The sequence below is a fragment of the Lentinula edodes genome, assembly GCF_021015755.1.
Source record: "Lentinula edodes strain Le(Bin) 0899 ss11 chromosome Unknown C8R40scaffold_47, whole genome shotgun sequence".
NCBI lineage: Eukaryota > Fungi > Basidiomycota > Agaricomycetes > Agaricales > Omphalotaceae > Lentinula > Lentinula edodes.
Genome location: NW_025764353.1, coordinates 317687 through 340491, shown reverse-complemented (window position 1 = coordinate 340491; position 22805 = coordinate 317687). Strand labels below are relative to the sequence as shown.

At 44.4% G+C, this 22805-nt stretch overlaps 7 protein-coding genes across 7 annotated transcripts; 3 read left to right on the top strand and 4 right to left on the bottom strand.

Moving 5' to 3' along the window:
- Positions 1–336: 336 nt before the first annotated feature.
- On the bottom strand, positions 337–2257 carry C8R40DRAFT_1163257 (kinase-like domain-containing protein; the record flags this gene model as incomplete). Its single annotated transcript, XM_046230349.1, has 11 exons — positions 337–423; positions 481–843; positions 876–887; positions 945–1041; positions 1095–1176; positions 1232–1339; positions 1398–1659; positions 1713–1777; positions 1826–2079; positions 2133–2175; positions 2230–2257. 11 exons carry the CDS (start codon positions 2255–2257, stop codon positions 337–339), a joined length of 1401 nt encoding a protein of 466 aa, XP_046081340.1.
- A 1369-nt stretch (positions 2258–3626) lies between these two features.
- Positions 3627–5066, top strand: C8R40DRAFT_1175936 (uncharacterized protein; the record flags this gene model as incomplete). The annotated part of the gene is made up of 3 exons (XM_046232415.1): positions 3627–3923; positions 3974–4973; positions 5029–5066. 3 exons carry the CDS (start codon positions 3627–3629, stop codon positions 5064–5066), a joined length of 1335 nt encoding a protein of 444 aa, XP_046081339.1.
- A 54-nt stretch (positions 5067–5120) lies between these two features.
- Positions 5121–5986, bottom strand: C8R40DRAFT_1057613 (uncharacterized protein; the record flags this gene model as incomplete). Its single annotated transcript, XM_046225161.1, has 3 exons — positions 5121–5361; positions 5417–5699; positions 5737–5986. Coding segments are annotated over 3 exons (774 nt in total), but the record flags the coding sequence as incomplete, so codon positions are not given.
- A 2106-nt stretch (positions 5987–8092) lies between these two features.
- Positions 8093–9145, top strand: C8R40DRAFT_1073494 (uncharacterized protein; the record flags this gene model as incomplete). The annotated part of the gene is made up of 3 exons (XM_046226581.1): positions 8093–8129; positions 8243–8372; positions 8425–9145. 3 exons carry the CDS (start codon positions 8093–8095, stop codon positions 9143–9145), a joined length of 888 nt encoding a protein of 295 aa, XP_046081337.1.
- A 481-nt stretch (positions 9146–9626) lies between these two features.
- On the top strand, positions 9627–10934 carry C8R40DRAFT_1175933 (uncharacterized protein; the record flags this gene model as incomplete). The annotated part of the gene is made up of 1 exon (XM_046232414.1): positions 9627–10934. One exon carries the CDS (start codon positions 9627–9629, stop codon positions 10932–10934), a length of 1308 nt encoding a protein of 435 aa, XP_046081336.1.
- Positions 10935–10981: 47 nt separating this feature from the next.
- On the bottom strand, positions 10982–18587 carry C8R40DRAFT_1073493 (uncharacterized protein; the record flags this gene model as incomplete). The annotated part of the gene is made up of 11 exons (XM_046226580.1): positions 10982–11397; positions 11782–12193; positions 12245–12661; positions 12714–12976; positions 13030–13208; positions 13352–13892; positions 14055–15417; positions 15469–16669; positions 16721–17179; positions 17239–18457; positions 18485–18587. 11 exons carry the CDS (start codon positions 18585–18587, stop codon positions 10982–10984), a joined length of 6573 nt encoding a protein of 2190 aa, XP_046081335.1.
- Positions 18588–19023: 436 nt separating this feature from the next.
- Positions 19024–22455, bottom strand: C8R40DRAFT_1073492 (uncharacterized protein; the record flags this gene model as incomplete). Its single annotated transcript, XM_046226579.1, has 7 exons — positions 19024–19064; positions 19114–20362; positions 20426–20476; positions 20519–20636; positions 20947–21251; positions 21347–21721; positions 21784–22455. 7 exons carry the CDS (start codon positions 22453–22455, stop codon positions 19024–19026), a joined length of 2811 nt encoding a protein of 936 aa, XP_046081334.1.
- Positions 22456–22805: the final 350 nt, after the last annotated feature.

Genomic DNA, 22805 nt, shown 5'->3' with positions numbered 1-22805 from the left:
TTCTTGCACTCTTATTGGTTAAGCTACGCTATATTGACTAAGTTGCCTAAGTTGCCTAAGTTGACTAAGGTACCTATATTGCCTAGCTTACTGACGTTGCCTGAATTGACTGAGGGCCAAGGTGATGAACAGGTATAACATCTTTGGTTTAAACTCCCGGGCTTGGGTAGGCTTGTAACAAACACCTACCATTTTTACTAGTGTTTGATGCATGGCCTCAATGTAGGCCAAAATTCAGGTGTGAAATACTCCAATGGAGTTGTGTAATTTAGTTTACAATGTGGTTTACAACAAAGACTTCTCATTCACAACAGGAAAGGAAATAAGCTGGAGGTATCAAATCTTGGTCCTGATGATATGGGGGCTCACTGCATTTGATTCAAGCAGAGACTGGAAAGTTTGTTGCCATGAAAGGGGTTCACCCTAGCCAGCTCATGTCAGTTCTTTGGTAAATTGCATGAAGCTTGTTGCATAAAATACCTTGGCCCGTGACATTATGCAAAAGGACCCCTTTATCTCCTCATGCATAAAGTTTTCCATCTCAATCCATCCTGAGAAGGACATCTTCTGTGCATCTCGGCCCTTGATTTCCAGTTTCCATTCTCCATTGATGCCTGTTTCATAATCACCCCCTTGAAAACTTTCTTTGTAACTAATTCCCAAATCAACCAGGGCCTCTTTCATGATCGGTACCAGCAACACTGGGCCAAGGGATGCATGGAACCAGGTGAGGCATGGGGTGTAACATGTGCCTAACTGAGTCTGTGACTGTGTGGAGTCAGGACTGAAGATAAACAGTGAGCTACTATGTGCATACAGGAAACATTGGTGGCTTTGTAAATTCTGAGTTGTTCAAAGGTCCTGCAAAGGTGGACAATACTCCAGCCCTGAGCCCAATATAACTGCGTCAGTTATACAACATATTATATGAAAGCCGTAGTGACATACTGATTGGTGGGCTGGGATAAGGTATCTATAGAAGCTGACTGCACTAGCTTGCTGGCAAGTACTTCACTACTTTGGTGTGCAAGTACATTTTCTCTGCATTGATTTATGATGAGAAGTAGTTGAGAGAAAATAACTGTACAATATACCGGGTGTACCATGGATGTTGCATTGCTTCAGAGAGGGTCAATCGTTGGGATGGGTCAATAGTTACTAAGCCACATATGAGGGCTATGGTAGATGTGAGTAGGATAAGTTTCTCCTGGTGAAGCATGCAAGTACTTACAAAGCGCATCATCACTCAACTTAGTCCAGGGTACTTTCTCAAAAATAAGTCCTGATATGTATTTCTGATATTCTGCACTTTGTATTGTGGGTTCGGTCCATGGTATCTCTGCAGGGGGGAAAGGATAATAATGAATTCAGGGGTATATTCAGGGCGGCTCACTTACTGCCAACAAGGAGCATGAATAAAATTACACCAGTTCCCCATATGTCAATGGGCTCTGCAGCATAAGTGTCGTCGCTGATCACCTCGGGGGCGACGTAGGGCAAACTTCCGCATTTTTCAGATAGCCTTCTAGTTTTACCATTGCCTAGGCGGAAGACTGCAGATAGCCCAAAGTCCCCAACTTTGAGGTTTCCATTGACATCTAATAACAGGTTTTCAGGTTTCAAATCGCGGTGACATATGCCCTTGCTATGAATGTACTCCTATTCAGTTGTTGGTAAGCTTGTTGGCTTGATAATTTGGAGATGGGGCTGACCACTCCAGCAAGCAACTGCTTAAAGTAGAATTGTGTAATTTGTTCACCCATACCTACATCTGGGGCTATTGAAAATGAGAAATTTTCAGAAGACAAAAGCAGAGGGGGCGCACTAATCTTGTCAAACAACTCTCCTCCAGCAGCCAGCTCAATCAGCATATATACACCTGGGACATAAAATTTCTGGTATTTGAGTTCCACGATTACTGTTGCAAGGAGCTCCAGGACATGCTCGTGCTTCATTACTGCGTGTATGCGTGCTTCTTTGCTAAGTAGTTTACGGTCATTGTCGGTAGTCTGATTTGTGATGGGGATCACTTTGCAGGCCGCAACACGGTTGTCTAAGGCATTGATAGCTTCAAAGACTCTAGGTGAGAGGATCAAAAAAATTACATGAGGTATGCTTGGTTTAGTACTGACTTGGAGGAGCCACCATCACCTATCTGCTGGACCAGATCAAATCCTAAAAGAATGGGCTCTGTAAATAACACAAAGTTAATGAGGTTCTAGTAATCACCTGCTACTTTGGGGTATCTGACGTCCATTGATGATGTAGGTATTTTTTACACATGTGCAGAAGGCACGTGCTTGTGAACATTATTTTCAACATAGGGCAAAAAAAATTCAACAGCTGATTGCACGGTTGCAGGTCTTTGTTCTTTCGAGTGTTCTTCACCCATGGGTACAAATACAGCTAATGTTTGGTTGGAAGACTCTATCAGTAAGCTTCTGAAAGGTAGGAATCCTGGATCCTTATTGGTGCACTTGAGAGGTTGACTATTCTGGGTGCATTAGGTATACTAGATTTTGGTGTGACCATAGGCAGATAGGGGAGAAAATGGCAGGGTAAAAACCTCCCGGCAGAAATACAATGACCAATGCTGAGTTGGATTGAAAGAGTGGGTAGTGATTCTCACAGATGCATTGCTGCCAGTCAGCTCACCAACTCAAGTGTTACTCTTTACATGATGCATATGTTGAAAATAATCACCGACAGGGTCATTGGACACAAGATTCGTCCATATTTGGCACAGTATTACATGTAACCCCTAAGATTACCAGATAAATGTAAACAATGAACAACCCCGGCAGGGATTTAACCCAAGAGTTTCCGCTAGACAGAAGAATACTTGGCATTGGCACTACTCACACCATACAGACATCAAAAATCTAGATCATTATTAGTAATGATTCTACTCTGTAGACCAAATATCAGGCCTGCTCTCCGCTCCCTTGCTGCGCTCAGGGGGGTCCCTTGAGCCAGGGAGTCGCTGGCAGGCACCCTAAAGCTTCATTTGCTGCTTTGGATATCTGCAAGTGCCTGCGGCGAACCTCACCCACTACTAACAAAGTGTGCGGATGGTCTGGCAATGTAGTGCGCCTTTACATTGCAGAGTGTTAGTTACTATGGTCTCACTGTCATTGCCACTAAGATTTAATTTTGCAACAAATCATTAATAGCCAGTGAAATCAAAAAAACCTAACAAACTGGTATTGTCAGTTGGTTATCAATTATATCTACATTACAAGGTGATTTAGTGAACCTAGATAATGTGCTGTTGCTATTCATGGCCATAACACTCTTTTATAGGAGAAATCTTGTAAGATTGGGGTATTATAAAGGTTGTTTCTGAGATGATCAAAAGCAGCAATACTTGTATTTGATATGTCTTGTTCATTGAGCAGGTGCTAGTACATGGTGGTGACACTGTCAAGCACTAATTTCAATAATGTACCATATAGTTTGAGGTGAACAAGAGAAGCAAGTTGGATTCCAGTACAGTATGTAATTGTATACACATAATTATGTAAATTAAGAAACTTGGACCAGACTTTCTTCATCACAAGGTAGATGTTACGCATTGTCAAAACTGCTACTGACAAGTCTTCAGTAGCAGCATCACTACCTTTTGAATGCCTCCATGGGACCTTTCTGGTGAAGCTCGGGCAGCTATAAAGCTCAAAATTATGCAGAAAAAGGAATGTATAAAGGACCTGGAGATGGCTATTAAGAGGCTGGAAACAGACATGCTGTATGCCAATATGGATTTGACCAAGCTATTGGAGGCATCGGCCCCTATCTGGCTGTTGCCAAAAGAACTTCTGGCAAGGATATTTTGGTTGTGCTGCAGAAACACTAAAATAATCCATTCATCCTGGGGTACTGGATTTCGGCCCTTGCACAGTCTTCCAATGATAACCTTGGGTCTGGTGCGCATTCCAGGTATTTTTAATGTCATTGATCTTGATAGTTTCTATAGGTCTGCAAGTTTTGGCACAGTTTAGTCAATGAAGATCCCCTGCTGTGGTCTACTTTCGAAATGGAAGATGTCGGTGATAACAGGGTTCTAGACCATTTATTGGAAAGGTCTTCTTCAGTCCTACTTGATTGCACACTGTCACTCCCTACCTATCCTCGAGACCCATCCGCACTTTTAACCAGCTCCATTCCCCGGTGGAAGAGACTGTCCCTTTCGATGTATACGCCCCACAAGCTGGATGAAGTTTTTGGTGACCATTTGTCATTCAAAAACCTACGTTCTCTTGAAATCTCACACATCTGTGACTGGGGAATGCCACCCAATGGTTCCTCTGAGGCTGTGGGTTGGACCTGGGACTGTCCTCAGCTGGTTGCTCTCAAACTGGTTTATTTTCCACTGGAGCCCCTGTATTCCCTCCAACACTTGGCTACCCTCACTCTTGCATATATGGACTTGTCCCATGTTTGGAACCTTCTGAAAGCCTGTCGAAACATCAGGTCTCTGGTCTTGGAAAAGATTTTAGGAACCTCTTTAGGCCTTAGACCGGTGCTACTTTCTCATTGTCACTCACTCTGTATCAGGGAGGTGAATGAGATTGGAAATATGGACGTTTTGATGGAACATCTAGATACTCCCATCCTACAAATGTTTGAAATTGGCTGGAAGCTTTCTTCCAAGGGTAGACTGCTTCAATTGGTCCCACTAGTCACTCGTCACTCCTTGATGCAGCTGCATATTCAAAATTTGTGCTTTCCTTCCGAAATGACCCAGACGTTACTGGGGCAGCTGGCTTGTTTACAAGAGTTGGTCTATCAAGACGATGATCTCCTGGCTGGGGACACGACCTCTCATATATTGTTCCAAAACCTGGGTTTGCACTGCCCTTCACTGAAGATTGTTAAGGTGGAGGCAGGGTTTGAAGCCATGATGCATGTCTTGGACTTTTGTGATTACCATCCTGGGTTAGAAAGAGTATTCTTAACTTTGTTGATTCACGATGGTGCAAGAGATAATGAGATGCAGAAAAAAGAGTGGCAGATGATATTTGAGACTAGGTGCCAGAGACTTCGAGGTTGTACAGAGTGTCAGGTAAAACCTCACAGAGATTTTATTTTAGAATGGAGTTCCTGGTGATAATCACTCAAGTCTAAAGTAACTGTTCTTGTAATTTAACCCAATACTGCTCACGTAATTGGTACTGCTTGCGGATTGCTGCATTTTCTTGTGCCCTCTTCAAATTTTTACGAGTGACAGTAAGGTGATGACCATTGGAGGCAGTCACACCCCTTTTTTGGTGCAACATGGAGCTGGAGGCAAGGCTGTTCAAGTTTCGAAGTGTCCTCTGGCTTGGGAGCATAGTACCATGAACAAAATTGGCATCAAAGCTCCTAAGAGATATATTAATCAGGTAATCCCAAATATAGAATTCGTTGAAAAGTCTACCAGAGAAGGTTTGTTCTTGATACCACATAATAAAGGTGTTCATAGTGACAGAAGCTGAATTCATGGTATTGAGAATTGGCAGCAAGAAATGCCTGAACTGATAAACTGGGTGCAGCGTCCTTGTCACGGTGTCCAGGTGCAACGTATCCAGTGCAGTTGTAAACGTTGGCCCCGGTGAGACCTAGACGGTCACACTCCTTAGAGAGCTCTATTATCTTTTTCACCAGAGCGGGATGAGCTTTTCTGGTGGTCTCTAGCATAAGCTGTGAAACCTGTAAACTGGCTGAGTAAAACACTCAATTTACGAAGAAAAAATCAACTTGCAATGGCTTGATCAAAGAGCATGTTTATTCCCTGAATGGAAGAACTATCCAGGCCGGAATATGGGCCATATGAATCAAGTTCCCGCCCCCCTGAGGCTAAACGGCTTCCTATGGGAGTCATATTCCCAGTGTGATACCCCTGAAACTGACCCCCTCTTTTCAATGGCTTGACGCCTGTGGTGGATACAGCAACTTTCTGAAGAAACTTGAGGGCACTTTGTGAGAAGGCTCCATACCATGCAAAATTGAAGGGAACCTAGGAGTAAATAAGCAATGGGGGTTGGGTAGTGGAAAATTTCACTGGGACCTTTCCATCTCCCCACTGAACATGGAAACGGTTAGGATCCATCTGGTCTTCTTCTTCATCCAGGATGAGATACAGTTGGTGACCACAACGATGAAGTATATCTTCATCAGCAGTCAATGGAGTGAGTGAGTATTTGTACTGCTCTCCATAAGAATTTGGAGAATATATAGGTTTTATGGGAATTCCAGCCTATTAGAAAATGGTCAAAACAAATTCCACCTAGGGTAAACATTGGTACCTTAATAGGTTTGGGAATCATTTGCTCATGGGGTGGAACGAGGGTGACGCTAGTGTGCTTCATCTCTTCTGCCAAAATGTCTGCTCGTCGGGTCCTCTCTGCTTCCGAAAGGCCAGGACCAAAGCGAGGAAAGTAACGATATTGAACACAGTGTTGGTCGAAAGGCAATTCTTGACATTTTGTGCATCCACGTAGCTTGGATGCTTGTTGCCCCGCGGATTTCAATGCCTCGCGAAAGTCAAAGGTGCATTTAACTATGACCTTGAGGTGGTTATCCATCTCACAACGTTCAAGCTCAAAGGAGCCTTGGTGCTTTACAGTACAGAGACGGTGGATCTGCTGTATAATCTGACTGTAGAGGTTGAAAAGCTTATTTTGGGAGGAAAGGTTGGATACCTGGGCAATAAAGTATGAATGAGTGTAGCTGCCTGGTGGTACTCTGTTTGGTAATATAATTACCTGATAGTTCAGGGCCAAAAGGGCAGGGGCTAGCCAGCGATTGAAGTTATAGTCAAATGACTCAAAGGAGGTCAAGAAAAAGATGTAATCGTGGTGGACAGTACCAGGGACCAGATTGGGGTGATCTTTGAAAAATTTGAAGAAGTGTTTCAGTGAATAGAACAGTGCACCAGAAGTCTGATGTATCGGAAATGAGATTTCATAGCCAGGGAAGACCTGTGAGATTAGCTTACAGGTATTGGGGAGTACAGAGGAGTGGTCCATTTATTTCTGGTCTTTAAGGGAATCCAGGCAGAGGTGATGTAAGCAAGCTGTTCACTTATGCGATAGGTGGATTCCAGATCTTCATTATTCCACAGGTGGCCATATAAAACTGAGTATGCTGGATGTGTGATTATGTGGACTGTGGTGATCAGTTTAGATAACTTGGATCATCTGGTTAGTTTGGTGTAGCTTTCATTGACTAGTGAATTTGTGACTACCAAAACTGCTTTCTGAAAAATGGGACTTTGTGCCAATTCCAAGGGGACTTCGCGCATGAATTTTACAGCCAGGATGAGCTCCTTTTTGGTGGGCTTGGGCACCTCCTGGATGAACAATACTAAGTAATATAGGTCTGGACATCCTTTGGACTGACTTGGGGGGTAATCAAGCTTTGGAGCAACACACTCCAGCTAGAGGTTAATGTGAGCAAGTATGTTGGAGTTAGGACAGGCGGTAGCTGCAAATGGTTGGAAGTATTGACTGTTCTGGGCCGCTTGGTAGCCTTTTGAAGAATGAAGACCTCTGGGTCAGAATCATCGGAAGAGTTGCTGTCACTGTAGGCATTTCTAGTATGAAATAAACTCTTTTGTGGGGGAACCTATGATACAGTTCAAAGGCTGACTGCCAAAACAAACCAGTGAACAGTGAATTTCTACCTGTGCTAGTAAGACTTTTTGGTAGGATTGTAAATGCTCCTCCGCCAAGGGCCAGTTGTTTTGAACCTTGTAGGCAATAAGAACTGCGAAAAAGACTTGTGTAGTTAGGCCTAGATCAACAATATGGTCCAAATTGGAGTCGATATCTAGACTGGAGCAGATCCAGAATTTTATTTCATCAATCTGTTCAATTATTGAAACGAAGAAAAGTTGAGTTTGCTTCATATGAAACACACCAGATCATCACTTTCCCAGATATCCAAAAGACACTCATCCATCCAAAATGTCTTGCTTTCCAAGTCTCCATGTATGGGGTATTTCTGGGCCCAAATCGAGACAAATTCCTGAAGGGTGGATGGAAATGATGGAGGTTGCATTAAGAATTGATATCAGACCACATGACCAGTAATAACCCAAACTGGTACTACCATGCCAAAAAAACTTAAAGGGAGGAAGGAAACATCTGGTACGCAGTTGTATCAGTATCAAATGAGGGATTATTAAACAAGTCCTTGCATAATGCAGAGGGTTTCCCATCTTTTTCCAAGCTGCCCGTAGAATTAAAGAATCTGGTTGTAGTGGAGGCAGTGGGAATAGTGCATGAGCTGGCTCAAGAGGAGGTCCATGGCGGGACTTTCATGGATATACTGCAGTATGAGCACAAAAAGCTCCTGAAATTGGGACTAGTTTGTTCTGCTTTTTGGGATTGGTGAATAGCCTCATCGTAGTAACTTTATATTCTAACGGTTTACCCCCCTCAGGATCGAACCATTGGTATATGACCGCGTAGCGCTCACTACAGCACAGAAAGTAAACAAGTTCGCTGCAGCTCTGGAGCAGAATACCAGCCTCAAATCTCTAGTACACGGTGTTCACTTTCACATTACCACTTCCCTGTCCCACACTGCAGCTCAAAAAAGGGCATCGAATGCTATTCCACAGATTTTAGCTGCGTGTTGCCCAGAGACGTTGACCGTTGATATGGAATGGGGAGCTGGGGTTGTTGGCTTAAGCCAGGATATCCATGACAGCGTTCAGAGCTTTTATGGAAACAGTGGGATTTTTCTACGGAAACCGGAGGAATCTTTTCCCAACCTTCAGAAGCTGCAGCTAGACTTTACGATAGAAGACTGGTCTACCAGAGTCCGCAACTTATCCCTGGGATCCCTGGTGCATCTTACCCACCTTTGGCTCATTTTCCATCCAAGAGTCGGTCACCCTCAACTTTTGGATCCGTTTTTGGTCAACAAGTTCCAGCCACCTCCGAAGCTCAGGGTCTTAATCTTACAGTCCTTGGCTACCCATACCCTGCCAGTGTCCTTGGAGGTGATCCAGAATGTGGTATGGGAAACGGCGGTGGCTATCATCAGTGATTTACCAGCTCCTGAGTTTTTGCATTATAAGTTTCAAGTTTCAGGGATAGAGGACCCCGAGGAGGTCTGGAGAAGGGCTGAGGTATTAATTATGCAACGAGAAGCCTAGTATTATCTGTGTCCAATAGTTGATTAGGATTGAAAGAAAAGAAATTCTGGAATAACTCACCTAGCCAAACACCTTGCCACCCAGAGAACACACCCCATCTCAGAATAATAAAGAAGTTCACGAAGGAAAGCCACGTTGGTCCCACAGGACGGAAATGAAGAGGTTTATCACCCCTACCTCCTTAACTAGAGATAGACCCAAGGCCTTGCACTACAACATAGAAATGAAGGGGTTTATGGCCCCTACCTCCATTTCGTAGAGGGATTCTAGTAGAGTTTCGGCCAGTGAGTGAGGTGAAAGTAGGAAGAAAGGACGAAGATTACAATGAGTCACTCGAAAAATTCTTTTGTATTCAATGATAAGATAAGATTGTAGATAAGATTGACTTTGAGTATCAAAGAAGGCGAAGCTACAACTTTTCCACTAACGGTGAGGTTATTCTAATTCTGTACAAGGGTTTATTAAATTGTGTCCTAGATCAATGTCTCCTGTACTTGAAACCCCTGCGGAGGTTTGGTTGCAGATATTTATAGAGGTTATTCTTCTGTATCCACATGGATTGACCTTTGCAGTGAATACTCCAGAGCCTTGTATCACTGTCAAACTGTCTTGGGTGTGTCGCTTCTGGCGGAGCATTCTCCAAACTTCATCCCAACCTTGGTCCTCCATGTTCCTGCCCGAGGCTGAGGAAATTGATCTTCATGGAGGAATGGTCCATCTGGTTGATATGTACCTTCGGTTATCACAACAGGCACCTCTCACTATCTTTTTTGAGCCCCGCTTCAATGCTGGAAAGTACTCTGATCAGGTTTTCAATCTGGTTGTGAATAATTTGCCTCGAGTCCAAACGCTGTATTTCATCAACTACCACAACCGCCTGGAGAGCTTTGAGGAGGCTGTTATCACCAGTTTGATAGAGCGTCAATTGGAGGACTATCCTGTACGCTTCCCAATTCTCAAAACACTAGGGGTGTTTCTTCAACGCGGTCGTTCCACTCCTGTGTTTGAACACCTGTGGAAGGTATTCACCAGCTGCCCTAGCCTCATGACTTTTCATCCCACCTTCAGTTACACCTCGGACAGCTTGCATATGTCTGATCTTTCGAACATCCGCCACTTCCGGGGCTCTTTTTCCTTCGTACGTGCCTTGCACATTTGGCTGGCTAGAATGCCTAAACTTGAGACTCTGTGTCTGGACGCACCTGTGGTTAATCATTGGAGGATTTTTGGCCCATCATCCTGCACAGCCCATAACCTGGTGGAGCTCTCTATTTTCACCACAGAGAGCACAGGAGGGTGGTTTAATATCCACCTTCCAAGTCTGACCAAGTTGTCACTGTCCCGAATCCCACCTGAACATCGAATCCAATGGACTCCCCTCCATTCGATTTTCTGTACAGAAATATGCGAGATGTTGGTTTTATCTGGAGCCAAACTACAGTTTTTAGTGGTCGACAATATTCCAGGGATTGATATTGAGGCTTTGCTTAGAATGCAGCCCACCATTACAAGCTTGATGGTCTCCATGAATGCAAACTGTATAGGGGAGGCAGAAGATGGATATATCCGCTCTCTCTTGGAGCTCCTCGAAACCCTGTCCAGAATTGAGCCAGCCACTGAAATACCAAGTATTGCACCCTGCCTTTCAAAATTGGGAATCCAGGCAGTGTTTGTGGGGGATTATTTGGAAACCATAGCCTTGGCAAAGGCAATCAAGAATCTCCTTTCAGTCAGAAACCTTGAAGAATTCAATACAAGGGGACGTTACAGCTACAGTTTGGTAGAGTAGGCAATTTGTGACATGTATACATGGAAGTGAATTTGTTAGAAAGTGGCCTAATTTGGAGTCATTCCAGTCTTGATCTCCCATACATCCCCCATGGGAACTACACCTATCCATGTCCAATTTTTGTCCATCCCTAAATAGTCTACCCTCTTGACTCCTTGAGAGGTGTGATAAGCCCGGCACTGTCCAGTTGAGTCACCAAAGTAGCTGGCTATCGCTTGGCATCTTGCATGAAAGGCTTGGGCAACCATTTGCTGGCCGGTTTGAGAAGAGAAGGTACGGGAACTCATTTCAAGGTTGTAGAAATCGGTTGCATGAATGGGCTGTTGCAGATAATTCCAAACACCAGTTATTATGTCTTGTACAGTAAGGGGAAGTTGAGAGGCCAAGTCGATGAACCAAGGAAGACGGGGATGGAAAAGTCGTATATGATAGAGGCTGGGGAAGGAGGCATGTTCATTGAGGTCTTGAGAAGTAGGATGCCAGTTTAAGTTGAGGAACAAGGGTTTTCTGGAGTTTAAATCAAGTGGAAAGCGAAAATCAATGGCAAATGGTGGGTGGTGGGGTGACAGTAGGTGGACCAGTGGATGTGGGACATGTCTCATTGGAGCAGACCAGTGATCTGGGATGCATTGAGAAAAGAGAGTCATCCAACCTGCCAAAGAGATCTTACACTCTACAGGAGCTACACAGTATCTTGTTCTCCAAGTTGGGGGCCTAGAAGCAGGTCTGGACAACTAAGATTGGGATTTATGGAAGAATACTAGTAACTGACTGATTAAACATGGTGGTAGTTGAGGTTCAAGTATTAAAAGGGGGCTAAACTGTTGGACTTGTTATTGCTACGTACTCTCCCCCTCTTCTGAGTCCTCCGAGTCTCCTGAAGCAGGCTTCTCGGACCCCTCCGATTCTGTACCTTCCGAGTTCTCTGACCCCCCCAATTCTGATCTGTTCAAGTTCTCTGAGCTTCCCGATACTGCTTCCTGGGTTTCCGTTTCCGAGTCCATCTCTATATCAACCTCGGACGGAGCTGTGGTGGTCAGAAAATCTTCAATTACAGCCCAGGCTTTGGTGGGAACGTAACTCTGCACTACATGGCTGAAGAATTTGCGGCGCCTCCAGTGCTCTGTTCTTTCTATAGGATTAAACGCAAGGCTCCTTACAACACTGTCCACAGCATTGGTTAAGAAACGGGATGGAGGAAATTTGCCGTAAATGGATGGATGGAGTATAGTGACATCCATGAGAGCTGTGCACCCAAACTACAAATCTTGGGTACCATACTTGTAAAATATAGAGTTTCCAATGCTTACTTTTTCATACAACTGCTTCAAGAGCATCCGTCTTGCCATTACATTGGACAGGGTGGTATGGCACTTGAGCACCAATGTTGCTTCTTCATTGTCTCTATTTGATGAGCTCAGTTCCTTGTGGGATTCAATGTCCTCGTATTCGCCAGAGAACATGGTGAGAGAGAGGTCAGCACTGAGGTTGAGGCGGGCTTGGTCGTCAAGTTGTTCCCAATCAATAGCAGATTGGATTGCCACAATGTTGTGGAGGATTTGATGAGTCCACAACAAGGCCTTATCGTTCCCGAACCCCTGGCCCAGAAAAGCTTCACGTTCTCGTATTTTCTTTTGCAACGTGCCCCCACTGCCAAGTGAAGAAACACTATAAAGGAGACGGCTGATAGAAGGAAAGGGATTTTCCGCATGGATAGCGTTGAGCCACTGTTTGGGAGAATCAGCTGGTATGGGCAATGGTTTCAAAATGTTTACACACGGCATGATGGGGCCTGGCTTTCTGGTACCCCAGAATTATGGTGCGAAGGCCAGTTTTTTCGAATTTGGGTGTAATAATACTTGGGTGGTGGTAAATCCAGTTTTCCAAATCGTGGAGATTATACTTGACAGCCTCGTTGGATATATTCTCAATGATGTCGAGAGTGAATATAGTGATGTCATCGTATACCAAATTCAATTGGCCGTAGTCATCAGAAGATGGTATCGGAGTACTGGATGGACTGCTGAGTGGCATTGACATGTCTTGTAACAAATGAGCTAGGTGTATTCTAAGTAAGGACTGAGTAGGCACTCACCTTCGTTGAACTCCCCTAGAGCAAGGTCAACACATTGTCCTAGTTGATTGGTAACAATTTGACCCATTCCAAGGGTCCAGGTAAGGATTCTTTCGGCATTTTTGTGAATCATACGTAGATTTTTGACATAAACCTCGGATTCTATGGAAGACTGTGGAGGTTCAACCGAGGAAATGAGACTATACGCATCGTAGAGTATATTTGCAGCAGCATCCAAACTATCAGAGTGACTTTCTTGGAACATGGTGACGGTTGAAGGTCAAGAAGTATATTCTGACATAATCAATGAGCTATACAAGATCTATAAAATGCGTTTACAAACTGGATAGGATGAGGGAGTTCTTCCCACATAGTAGGTAGCTGAGGCTTTTCCTGAAGCCACTCAGCTAGGGCTTGTGAGTCATGCCATTCCACTCCAAGTTCCTGTGAAACTTTAAGACATTTTTCCTCATGCATCCATATATATGCAATGAATCTAGGGAGAATCCGATTGCATAGTCCTTCAAATGGACATAGTGACTTGTCCAGCTCAGAAGCAACTACTGGTGTTGGGTGCCCAAAATAAGGGCCAAAGGGTATCCAGCACCAAAAGCAGCTTGCCCAGTGCTTGGAGGGGGGGATTTTACAAGTTCGAAACTTGGTGTAGGCCATCTCAAAGGTAGGTGAGTCCTGATGGGTCTCTGCATGCGGTGGATGGGCAACCCCTTCAACAAAGCATCGTACACATTTCCGAGCCACTATACGGTCCAAAACATCCTTTAGTTGATCCATCTCCTTCTCGGCCCTTTCCATGGAATCTTGCAAAGGTTTTGCAGCTATGGTTGTAGTCAGGGGAACTGCCTCTACATCCATTGCAAATTCATCTATTGGCAAGGATGAAAAGTTCATGGAAACGTTACTGCGTGCAATTGGTGGTCCACTGAACCATTTTGGATGCTGTGTTTTGAACTGTAAATAGTGGCATTAAGCTCCACAAGGCTTGGAAAGAATGCAACCTGCCTTTTCACAATTCATGCAAAGTTCACCATTCAAAGCTGCACAGCAGTGTGCCTTGCCATCCATACTTGCCTCAGCAAAACGAAGACAGAGTGGCTCTTGATAATATTGACTGAGCTCCTGCTTGCGCTGTATATCATCGGATGTAGGATCAAACCAAGGAAGCCTTGTCCAGATGGTATGAACTTGGGATCGTTTTCCATCCCGCCCCGCCCGACCACCTTGCTGTTTAAGGTCTGTCATGCCAAAGGGTTCTACATTGACCACATGTCGAACCCCCCCAAAATCTATCCCTTCAGAATATGCATTGGTACAGACCAGCCAGCGATCTTCCAAGGCCTTCCCCCGGTGCCATTTGTTTTGAATATCTTTCTTGATTGGATCTGAGAGTGCTGCAAAGTAAGATTTAAAGCCAAGGGCTTCTCCAAGAGGTACACAGGCTCCATAGATGCTGGTAACATATATAAGGCCACGTTCATCCTCAGCTAAGGGAGGGAGGGATTGAACATATTTGATGACCACGTCGATTAAATTATCAGCCTCTACTTTTTGATGGCTATATGCATGGTTCGGGCGGCCAGTGTAGCTCCTTATTTCACGCACCAACGAGGTGTCAGTGATATCCAGGGCATTGAGGATGAATGGTAGGTCGGTTGGAGGAACAGTGGCAGAGAGGAATGAAAACTTTTTGCCTAGAGCAGTGAGATATCGAAGACGTGCAAAGCATTCTCGGAACGTGGCATCGGTACGGATGTGATGCACCTCATCTATAAATATCCTTTCCAGTCGCTCATGGATGGCAGGTAGCTTTAAATAATGATAAAACTCATGGGTACCTGCACGGTGAGCTGGTACCAGAAGAAGTTGAATATCCATTGGATTGATCAAGGTTCCAGGTGACCACACCCCACCCTTGTAGGGCATTGTCTGTAACCGGCGCTCCATATCATCCATAAGTGAAACGAGAGGAAGGATAACCACAAATAACCGGCTGGGCATTAGAACCGGGGCAGCAAAGAACTGCAGGCTTTTTCCTCCACCGGTAGGCAAAATGCTAAAGATGTGGTCATTGGATAGCACAGATGCCACTGATTCAGCTTGAGCAACAGAGTTCCATAATATATCGCCATCAGCATAGAGGCTGCTCATTACGGTGCTCCGAAGGTTGGGATGGACGAAGATGGGGGATTTGGATGATACAATCTGTCCTGGTCCCTTGATTAGACTAGCAATCTGGTAAAAGCCAGAGGAGACAATGCTAGTGAAAGACTCCTTGAGCTCAGCTGTTTGGTCATCCAGTACCTTGAGAACTTTGTCGTGGGCATTAGATTGTTGTTGGCAAAAATCATCAAATGCACGACGAGTAAAAGGATAAGAGGACGGAGGTTCGGTCTAATTAATTCAGGTCAATTTAAGGCACTAGTATTTACTGGGTGCACTAACCAGTGTTTGCAGAACATATTTTTTGAAATGAGGGTGAGGGAATTGGATCTCTGTCTGCCAAGCCATCCCCACCCGTTGATAAAAGGCCACACGATCAGATGAGATCTTGTTTGTAGAATTATTGGTGAGTTGACCATAGTGGTGCTCTGCAGTATCAGCACTGTGCCCATGAAAGCTATGCATAGCTTTGATCTCTTTAGATTGTTCATCCGGCTCATTCATAGAGAGGTTGCACTTGGTAGTGAACATGGCCTTGTCAAGCTGTCTAAAGGCACGCAGGTGAAGGGGAAGGCCAAGTTTCTTGGCGGTCATGTTGGCGATAGCCTTTGAAAAATCATCGGATGTCATGGGTTTTCCATACTTGACAAAAATATGAGTCAAATAATTGTTGGCATTTTCAACTGGTATATTCACAAACTCGGAAACGTGGGCTGCAGCATAATGGACAGTGGTGAGGATTAGAATGAGATATCGAGATACTTGATGAGCAGGCATGCGTAAAAGTGTCTTTGCAGTGCCCTGCAAACTTTGTGTCTTGGTGTAGAGCATTTCGATGCAAAGTATACCATTTAGGAAGTGAAGGTTTTTGGGGTGGCGATGATCATTGCAATACTGCAAGGCTTCCATTTCAGTGCCGCGGGCAGATCCTGGACTGGTGAAGGCAACAAGAACATAGAGTGTGTCTATAACGTTTTGTAAATGAGCGAACCATTCTAATAGTGCCCCTTGCTTGGCATGGGGCTTTCCATCAACGGTGACAAACAATCGTGAATCCTCAATCATGTGGGCTAGAAGAATGGGTCGGTACTGTTCAAGGTGATTGAGTTTCTCTTTGACAAGTGAATATCCATGTTGTGTTTGGTCTCGTGAGTCACGGAACCAGTTCTCGCTCGAGGAAGAGTCTGCCTCCAATCTTGAATCAATGTACTCCAAAATGTGCTCATACTGACACCCGCGGAACACTATATCAATGTGGGCTTCGAGATCTGAAAGAGAAGACTTGAAACCATTGATAATATCGACCCACTTGAGTGGGTATCCATCCATCGAGACCACTGAAAAATGTGCATCCCAGGTGAAACGAGGGATGGTGTCTTGAGAAAACACAATGGAGGAAATCAGCTTCATATGTTGTCGCATGACTGTGAATGGAGTTTGTCTGTCATCAAGCAAGAATGGTGCTATGAGGGCTTCATAAGTTCTGCAAAATGTTCAACACAATCACCTTTGTAATGGGTGGGTGTTTACGTACCTGAGGGTATCATTATCATATAGTGCTTTTTTCTGTATAATCTCATATGCACCAGATCCACGCCAGCACCATTGAATCTCGGATAAATGAGGAGGGACAAGTCGAATGGGAATGAAAGTGCCGGTTTCATTGAGTAGGCTAGAGGCAACCATATAACGAATGAATGGGCACATCAAATCATTTTCTAAAAATGCTTGAGAAGGATGGGAGACAAAGGACCACACTGCTTCATGAAACAGAGGTATCAGGGTGGGAATGGAGACAAGATTGACACTGGAGGCTTCTTTAAGCTTTGCCAATAGGTCAAGGGTGTGTGGATGGACAATGATGGGGAAATTGGGGATGGGCTGATCAATGTTGCGTATGAGAAAGAGCACGAATTTGGTAAGAAAGTTGGCATCCTTGTTCAAGGTACCATTTTCCTGGGGACGCCGAAAGGGAATTTGCTTGAGCTCTGAACTGTAATAAACGATTTTATCAATGCGTGGAGTGGAATAGGTGAAATTTGTGCCACAAACTTTTTATTTGGTGAGCGAAGCCATCTCCGGGTAAGAACACTCAGAGTATCAAGTTCCTCTACAACAGCAGCATAGTACTGGGGTCCAACACTCCAAATGACACTTTCATATACTGGGGATGTCATGTTTGGAGTGGAAGCTGATTGGAATACTAGGGGAAATGACACATCCTCGATAATTTTGTACCAGTTGAGTTGGGAATAGATAACATTCATGGCATTTGCCTTGAGTTGACTATCGGATTTGAAACTGTCAGGGGTAGCACCTAACCCTCGAGTGGCACAGTGTCGAATTAGAGCTTGGAGTGAATGGTTGGAATCATACAATGTTTTAGGTGGAATGATTTCTACATATTGTACCGCTGATGATCCACGAAATCCTTTGAGATGGTGAGTGAGGATGTTGGTAAAGGAGGGGAGAGTCATTGGGTGCTTGTCCTTGGTATGTCTGCGTATATTTTCTCTGGTGAGCTTTTCGGTTTTACCATGGGTGATAAAGCTACACAAGGGGAAATTGCAGCGGGCGGCAGGCGTGTGATTCAACCCATCTATGGGAGCAATTGGCTGAGTAGGCCAAGGCTTGGGTTTGTCTGCCCCAAGTGAGATGAGTCTGCTGAGAAAGTCATCCTTGGAAGGCACAGGTGCAACATCACCTATAGCACGAAGTGCAGAGTAGTTTTGATTTCGGTGATGGGATACATGTGCCAGAACATGAGCCCAGATGACTGGTTTTTCACACTGCAGGCAAATAGTCTGATGGAAGGTAGAGTCAACGATAATGTGCCAATTTCGGAGGAAAGACTGGGCTTCCAACTCGGGAGTTTCTGATATTGGGTGATAATGGAACACAAGGTCATCTATCTCAGCCAAGCTTAGCTGTTCTTCCTCTGGAATAGTGACTTCGGTGGAACCATGGTTATCATCTAGAACTTGGATATCAGCAGCCTCTTGCTCTTCTTCCTCTGAAATGCAACCTTCATTTTCCTCAAGCTCCAGTGGGATCAAAGTCTCATTACGATTCGAAGTTTTGAGACCTGCCAGATCATCTGTAAGAGCATCCAGTTGGGATTCAAGATTAGGAATGGGTGTGTTAGGCAAGTTTTCCAGTGGTTGGAGGTCCAGCATGATATCATCAGGGGGATATAGGGTGGAGGGAAGGAAAGGAGTCATATAGGCAGTGGATGTATGCTGTAGAGGAGAGGGACCTTTGTCATGGTCACCTGTAAGTGGAAAAGCTTGAGATGAACCTCCAACAAATTCAGCAGTAGTCTCAATCTGAGTGTAGGGATTGATGGTGCAGAGTGGATCATTCAAGCTTTCGTCCAAGGGACCTACTTGGTGTGGGCACATGAGTAAAATTTTTCGCATAGCAGAACGGGAATAACGCTGGTGGTGAGGATCACCGCATACACATTGTAGTATATCTTGTTCAGTGTGACGTTTGAGGTTGACTTGTCTCTCATTGTTGCATTTTATGGCTTTTGAGAAAAGTCAGCAGGGTGGTTGAGGTTAGAGGCTGGCAAGCAGAAGTATCATTCACCAACTAGTTCATCATCTGCTACTGTGAAGGTTTCATTAGAATGAAACTCTCTTCTGTGCTTGACCCTGTTTCCTCCAAGATTAGAGTACCGACAACCTTCCCGGCTACAAAAGCGGCCCATGGTGGTTGATTGTAACTTGTTCTTATGTCACTGTGACCTTCAGGGTCACTCACTCCTTTTTTTTCAAATTTTGCCAGTAAAACTATTTATTTATGCATTTCTAAGGGGCGTCTGTTCACTACTAATTACTGGGGGACAGAAAACAAAATGGGATCTTTTTCAAGGCCTACCAAGAGTTTAACAAGGAGCTGTTAATGGGATGTTTGAAGACTTACTATTGAATTCCAGGCGATGGGTTGGCAGTTGTCCAAGTTTACGAAGTTTCAGCCATGCAAAGACCAAGTAGTGGAGGTTGATTAAGCAGGTGTTGGAAGGAGTGGAAAGTTGAGTGAGCCAGCGAGTATAGTCCACAGTGCTCTTGAAGACATCAGCAAGGTGTGGTGCCCCTAGGTAGGCAAAGGTGGCATGTCGATATTCATCAATTCGCCAAATAATGTAAGGAAGAGCACGGAAGATGTCTTCATAACCTTGTCTTCCGGTGCAAAATGAGCGAACTTTGGCTCCAGGTGGTACAGGAGCATGTAAAAAGGCAGATGCAGAGACAGGTGTCCAACAGGAGAAGCACACCCCATCAGGTGCATGGAGCGCTCGCCGGAAGCACTGGTAGTAGTGATTGTGTGGTCTACCCATTGGACCATTGCAGAGGTAGAGACTACTGTGGATGTCATCTTCATTTGAGGAGTTGGAGGCAACACAATAGATACATCCCCCTAAGAATTCCCGAGAGAGGTGGGCAAGTTCATTAAAGACTTGCTGCCATCCACCATGTGCTGCAAGTGTTGCAGAGGGTAATCTGGAGGTTTCTACAAAGGGTGATGCCTGAAGATGATATAGTGCAATGGACTTGTAGGTCGAACAATTTTTGTGACTTTCAAGGAGATTATGGTCATAGAATTGGGGGACACTGGTAGCTGGGCAGATTGGGGTAGATGTTGTGGTAGTATTTTGGGGCAGTGGGTAAGAAAAATTGAAGTCTTGTACCATGGGAGAATTTGGTACTTCCAGAGGAGAAGGTTGAGGTTGAGAAGCTGAGGGGATTTGCAGTGGACTCAGCAGAACAGGATGGTCTAGCAGGGCAGCAGGGCTACACTCAATGGTCTTTGAATTGGAATGAGGGTACAGAGAAGGAATGTTGGCCATGGGGGAAAGCACTATTGCAGGAAAGTCTTGATGGTCCATGCTTGTAGGTGTAGAGGTGGTTGGGAAAGTGTGAATTTGCTTGGGAAACTGCAAAGGATTTTTTGAGGAGGAAGTTGGAAGTTCCAAAGAATATGTGATATTTGAGGGCGGTTCAGCAGATGATTCTGGCAGCAAAGGTTTATCAGATGCTTTCCTAATATTCAATGGGGTGTAAGGCACAGGCGAAGGCGAAGCACTGCGGGTATACGGGCGATTCGATGTCAGCTTTGGAACTGGTGGTAAATATCTGTGAGAACGACGGCTACGGGCATCTTCATTGATGACCTTCGGTTCATGTATTGTGAGTTATGGGGATGCAGTGCATATTTGAAAGATTGGGGCACTCACTTTTGGCATGAGTGTTGGTAAGTATCTCTGGCCGGAGAATGCGAAAAAAATCTAGAACATATTGAGAAGAATTCATGAGAGAATGGGATATACTACTTCTAGCTGTTTGAGATGATCTGTGGAAAGGTGCTTGTACACACTGAAGAGGCTCCCTTTGAATGAACAATCAAAGTGTGGATTACCAGGACACAAGAACAGTCCTGAATTTAATCTGTGGATATGAATATGGAAGTCTACATGAGATAGTTTAGAGATAAGGTGTGCAGATAGTAGGAGACTTGAAAACAACCTCCAATGAGAAAAGTGATACTTTCATCAGTGTCATGATCTTCAAGGTGTGCAGCGATGTTGAGCATTGTTACAGGCTCCATGCAGACAAGACATTGGTGGCTAGGTCGATGGTTCAGCCAGTAATTATAGGTTGTGAATATGACATACTGGTGGTTCATTGGAGTTAAAGAATAACAATGAATAATCATATTTATATAAGGGTTGTGACTTCTTCCCACGGTTGTTATTACTCTTCTTCTTCACCAAATTCATGCTCATAATCGCTTTCATTCTCATCTCCTGAACATGCCTCTTCAGGGAAAGTCTCCTCCAGAAAATCGTAAATATAATCTTCCACCACATCCCCACCCAAGAAGCCAACGGCTCGGAGCAGAAACTTGCGGTCATTCCAGTAATGTGCACATGGTTCTTCAGGAAGTTGATCGTATTGGTCCAGAATTTTTGAAACCAGCTCGCCAAATGTGTTCCTGACCATAGGATAACCTTTGGGTGTTGTCTGAAGTAGGAAAGGGTCCAAGAGAACAGCAGGGCCAACCTATGTGCAACCTAATTAGTGGGATAAGGGTAAATGAAGCTCTCAAAACTTGCAATATCAAATAGCCGTTTGAAACATCGGCGTTGGACGATAACTTTGTCATGACATTTGCGGAATTTGGTTACTAGTTTAGTCGTCTCCTTTTTCTTGACTTTACTTGGATAAGGAATACGTTCGAGTCGTTCAAAGGCCTCCGCATTGACTTCTTTTGCCAACGCTAGATGGAAGCGCTTTCTAGAGGCAGGAGTTTGGGTTTCCCAGTCTTCTATGCTTTTGATAGCCTCTACATTTCGAATGACAATGCGAACCCAGGAACCGAGCTGATCATTAGCAGGACCCATGAAGAGAAGTTTTTCACGTCTCATAATGCGTTGAGTGTCGTCTGCAATATCTTGGATTTGAATGGCGTTGTTGGTTACATGAGAGATTGAAGTAGAGGGAAACAGTGATCTTGCACGAAATATCTCCTTCTGTCATCAATATGATAGGTTAAGTAAGATGATTTCTAGAGAGGAGAAAACAAGCTGGGTACCAGTTCATCGGCAGACACCCTTTTGTAGCCGACAAGGGAACGGCACAAACTAGTAACTTCTTGGGCAGACACAGATCCCTCATACCCACCTCGAATAATCATGGTACGGAAGTCTTCAATGGTGTAGACAGTTTCTTCATCTTCAATGGTGTTCATAATCTCTTTGTACTGTTGCTTAGCCGTTGGTTGTCTTGTTGGCTTGGAACCTGGTTCATGTTCTGTTGCGGAGCCATCCTTAAGGTTGGTGTTTTCGTCTTCAGTTTCGTCCCCGTTGTTTTCGTTTCCGTCGTCTTCATCTTCGGCCCGGTCTTTGCCTTGCAGCACTTCACGTTGAAGAATATCATCTGGGATTTGTAGGGTTAATGGGTTGATCTGGTGTATCTTTAAAATGTTGCATTCACCAGCATGATCTAGATCAATCGGGTCACCATCTTCTGTTGGAACCCATTCTGCCATGTTTGAGGCAAGCTCGGACATGCGACTGGCAGCCTGATGTGTGATAGTGACCATTTCAACAAAGGACTGACGGGTATTTGGAGAGGCATTTGGTGAGGGGCGTGGAATGTTACGGAGGTCCCGAAAGGTGGTGATCAGGTTTTTACGAATCTTGTTTATCTTCTGGCGAGAGCTCATAGTGATTGTGGTTGATGATAGAGCCTCAATAGAGGCCATTCTACTTTGCTAATTTCTGTTTGGCATTATTTATATGCATACAAGAGTAAGTGCAACTACTATGATGGACTAATACTGGAGAGGCATTGATATTAAGTTAATCCAGGAAGCAGTGGATGATGCCAGGTAGGTACATACAGGTCCATTCTAAAGTATAAGTGCCCATTGCAGAGCGTTAATAATAAGTATTCCAGAGAAAGCATGATGCAGGATTGAGGTAATTTAGAGTGAGTTCCGAGGCATGGAAATGAGGATGATGCCAGGTAGGTACATATAAGTCCATTCTGAAGTATAAGTGCTGATTGCACAGCATTGATAATAAGTATTCCAGGGGAAGCATGATGCAGCAT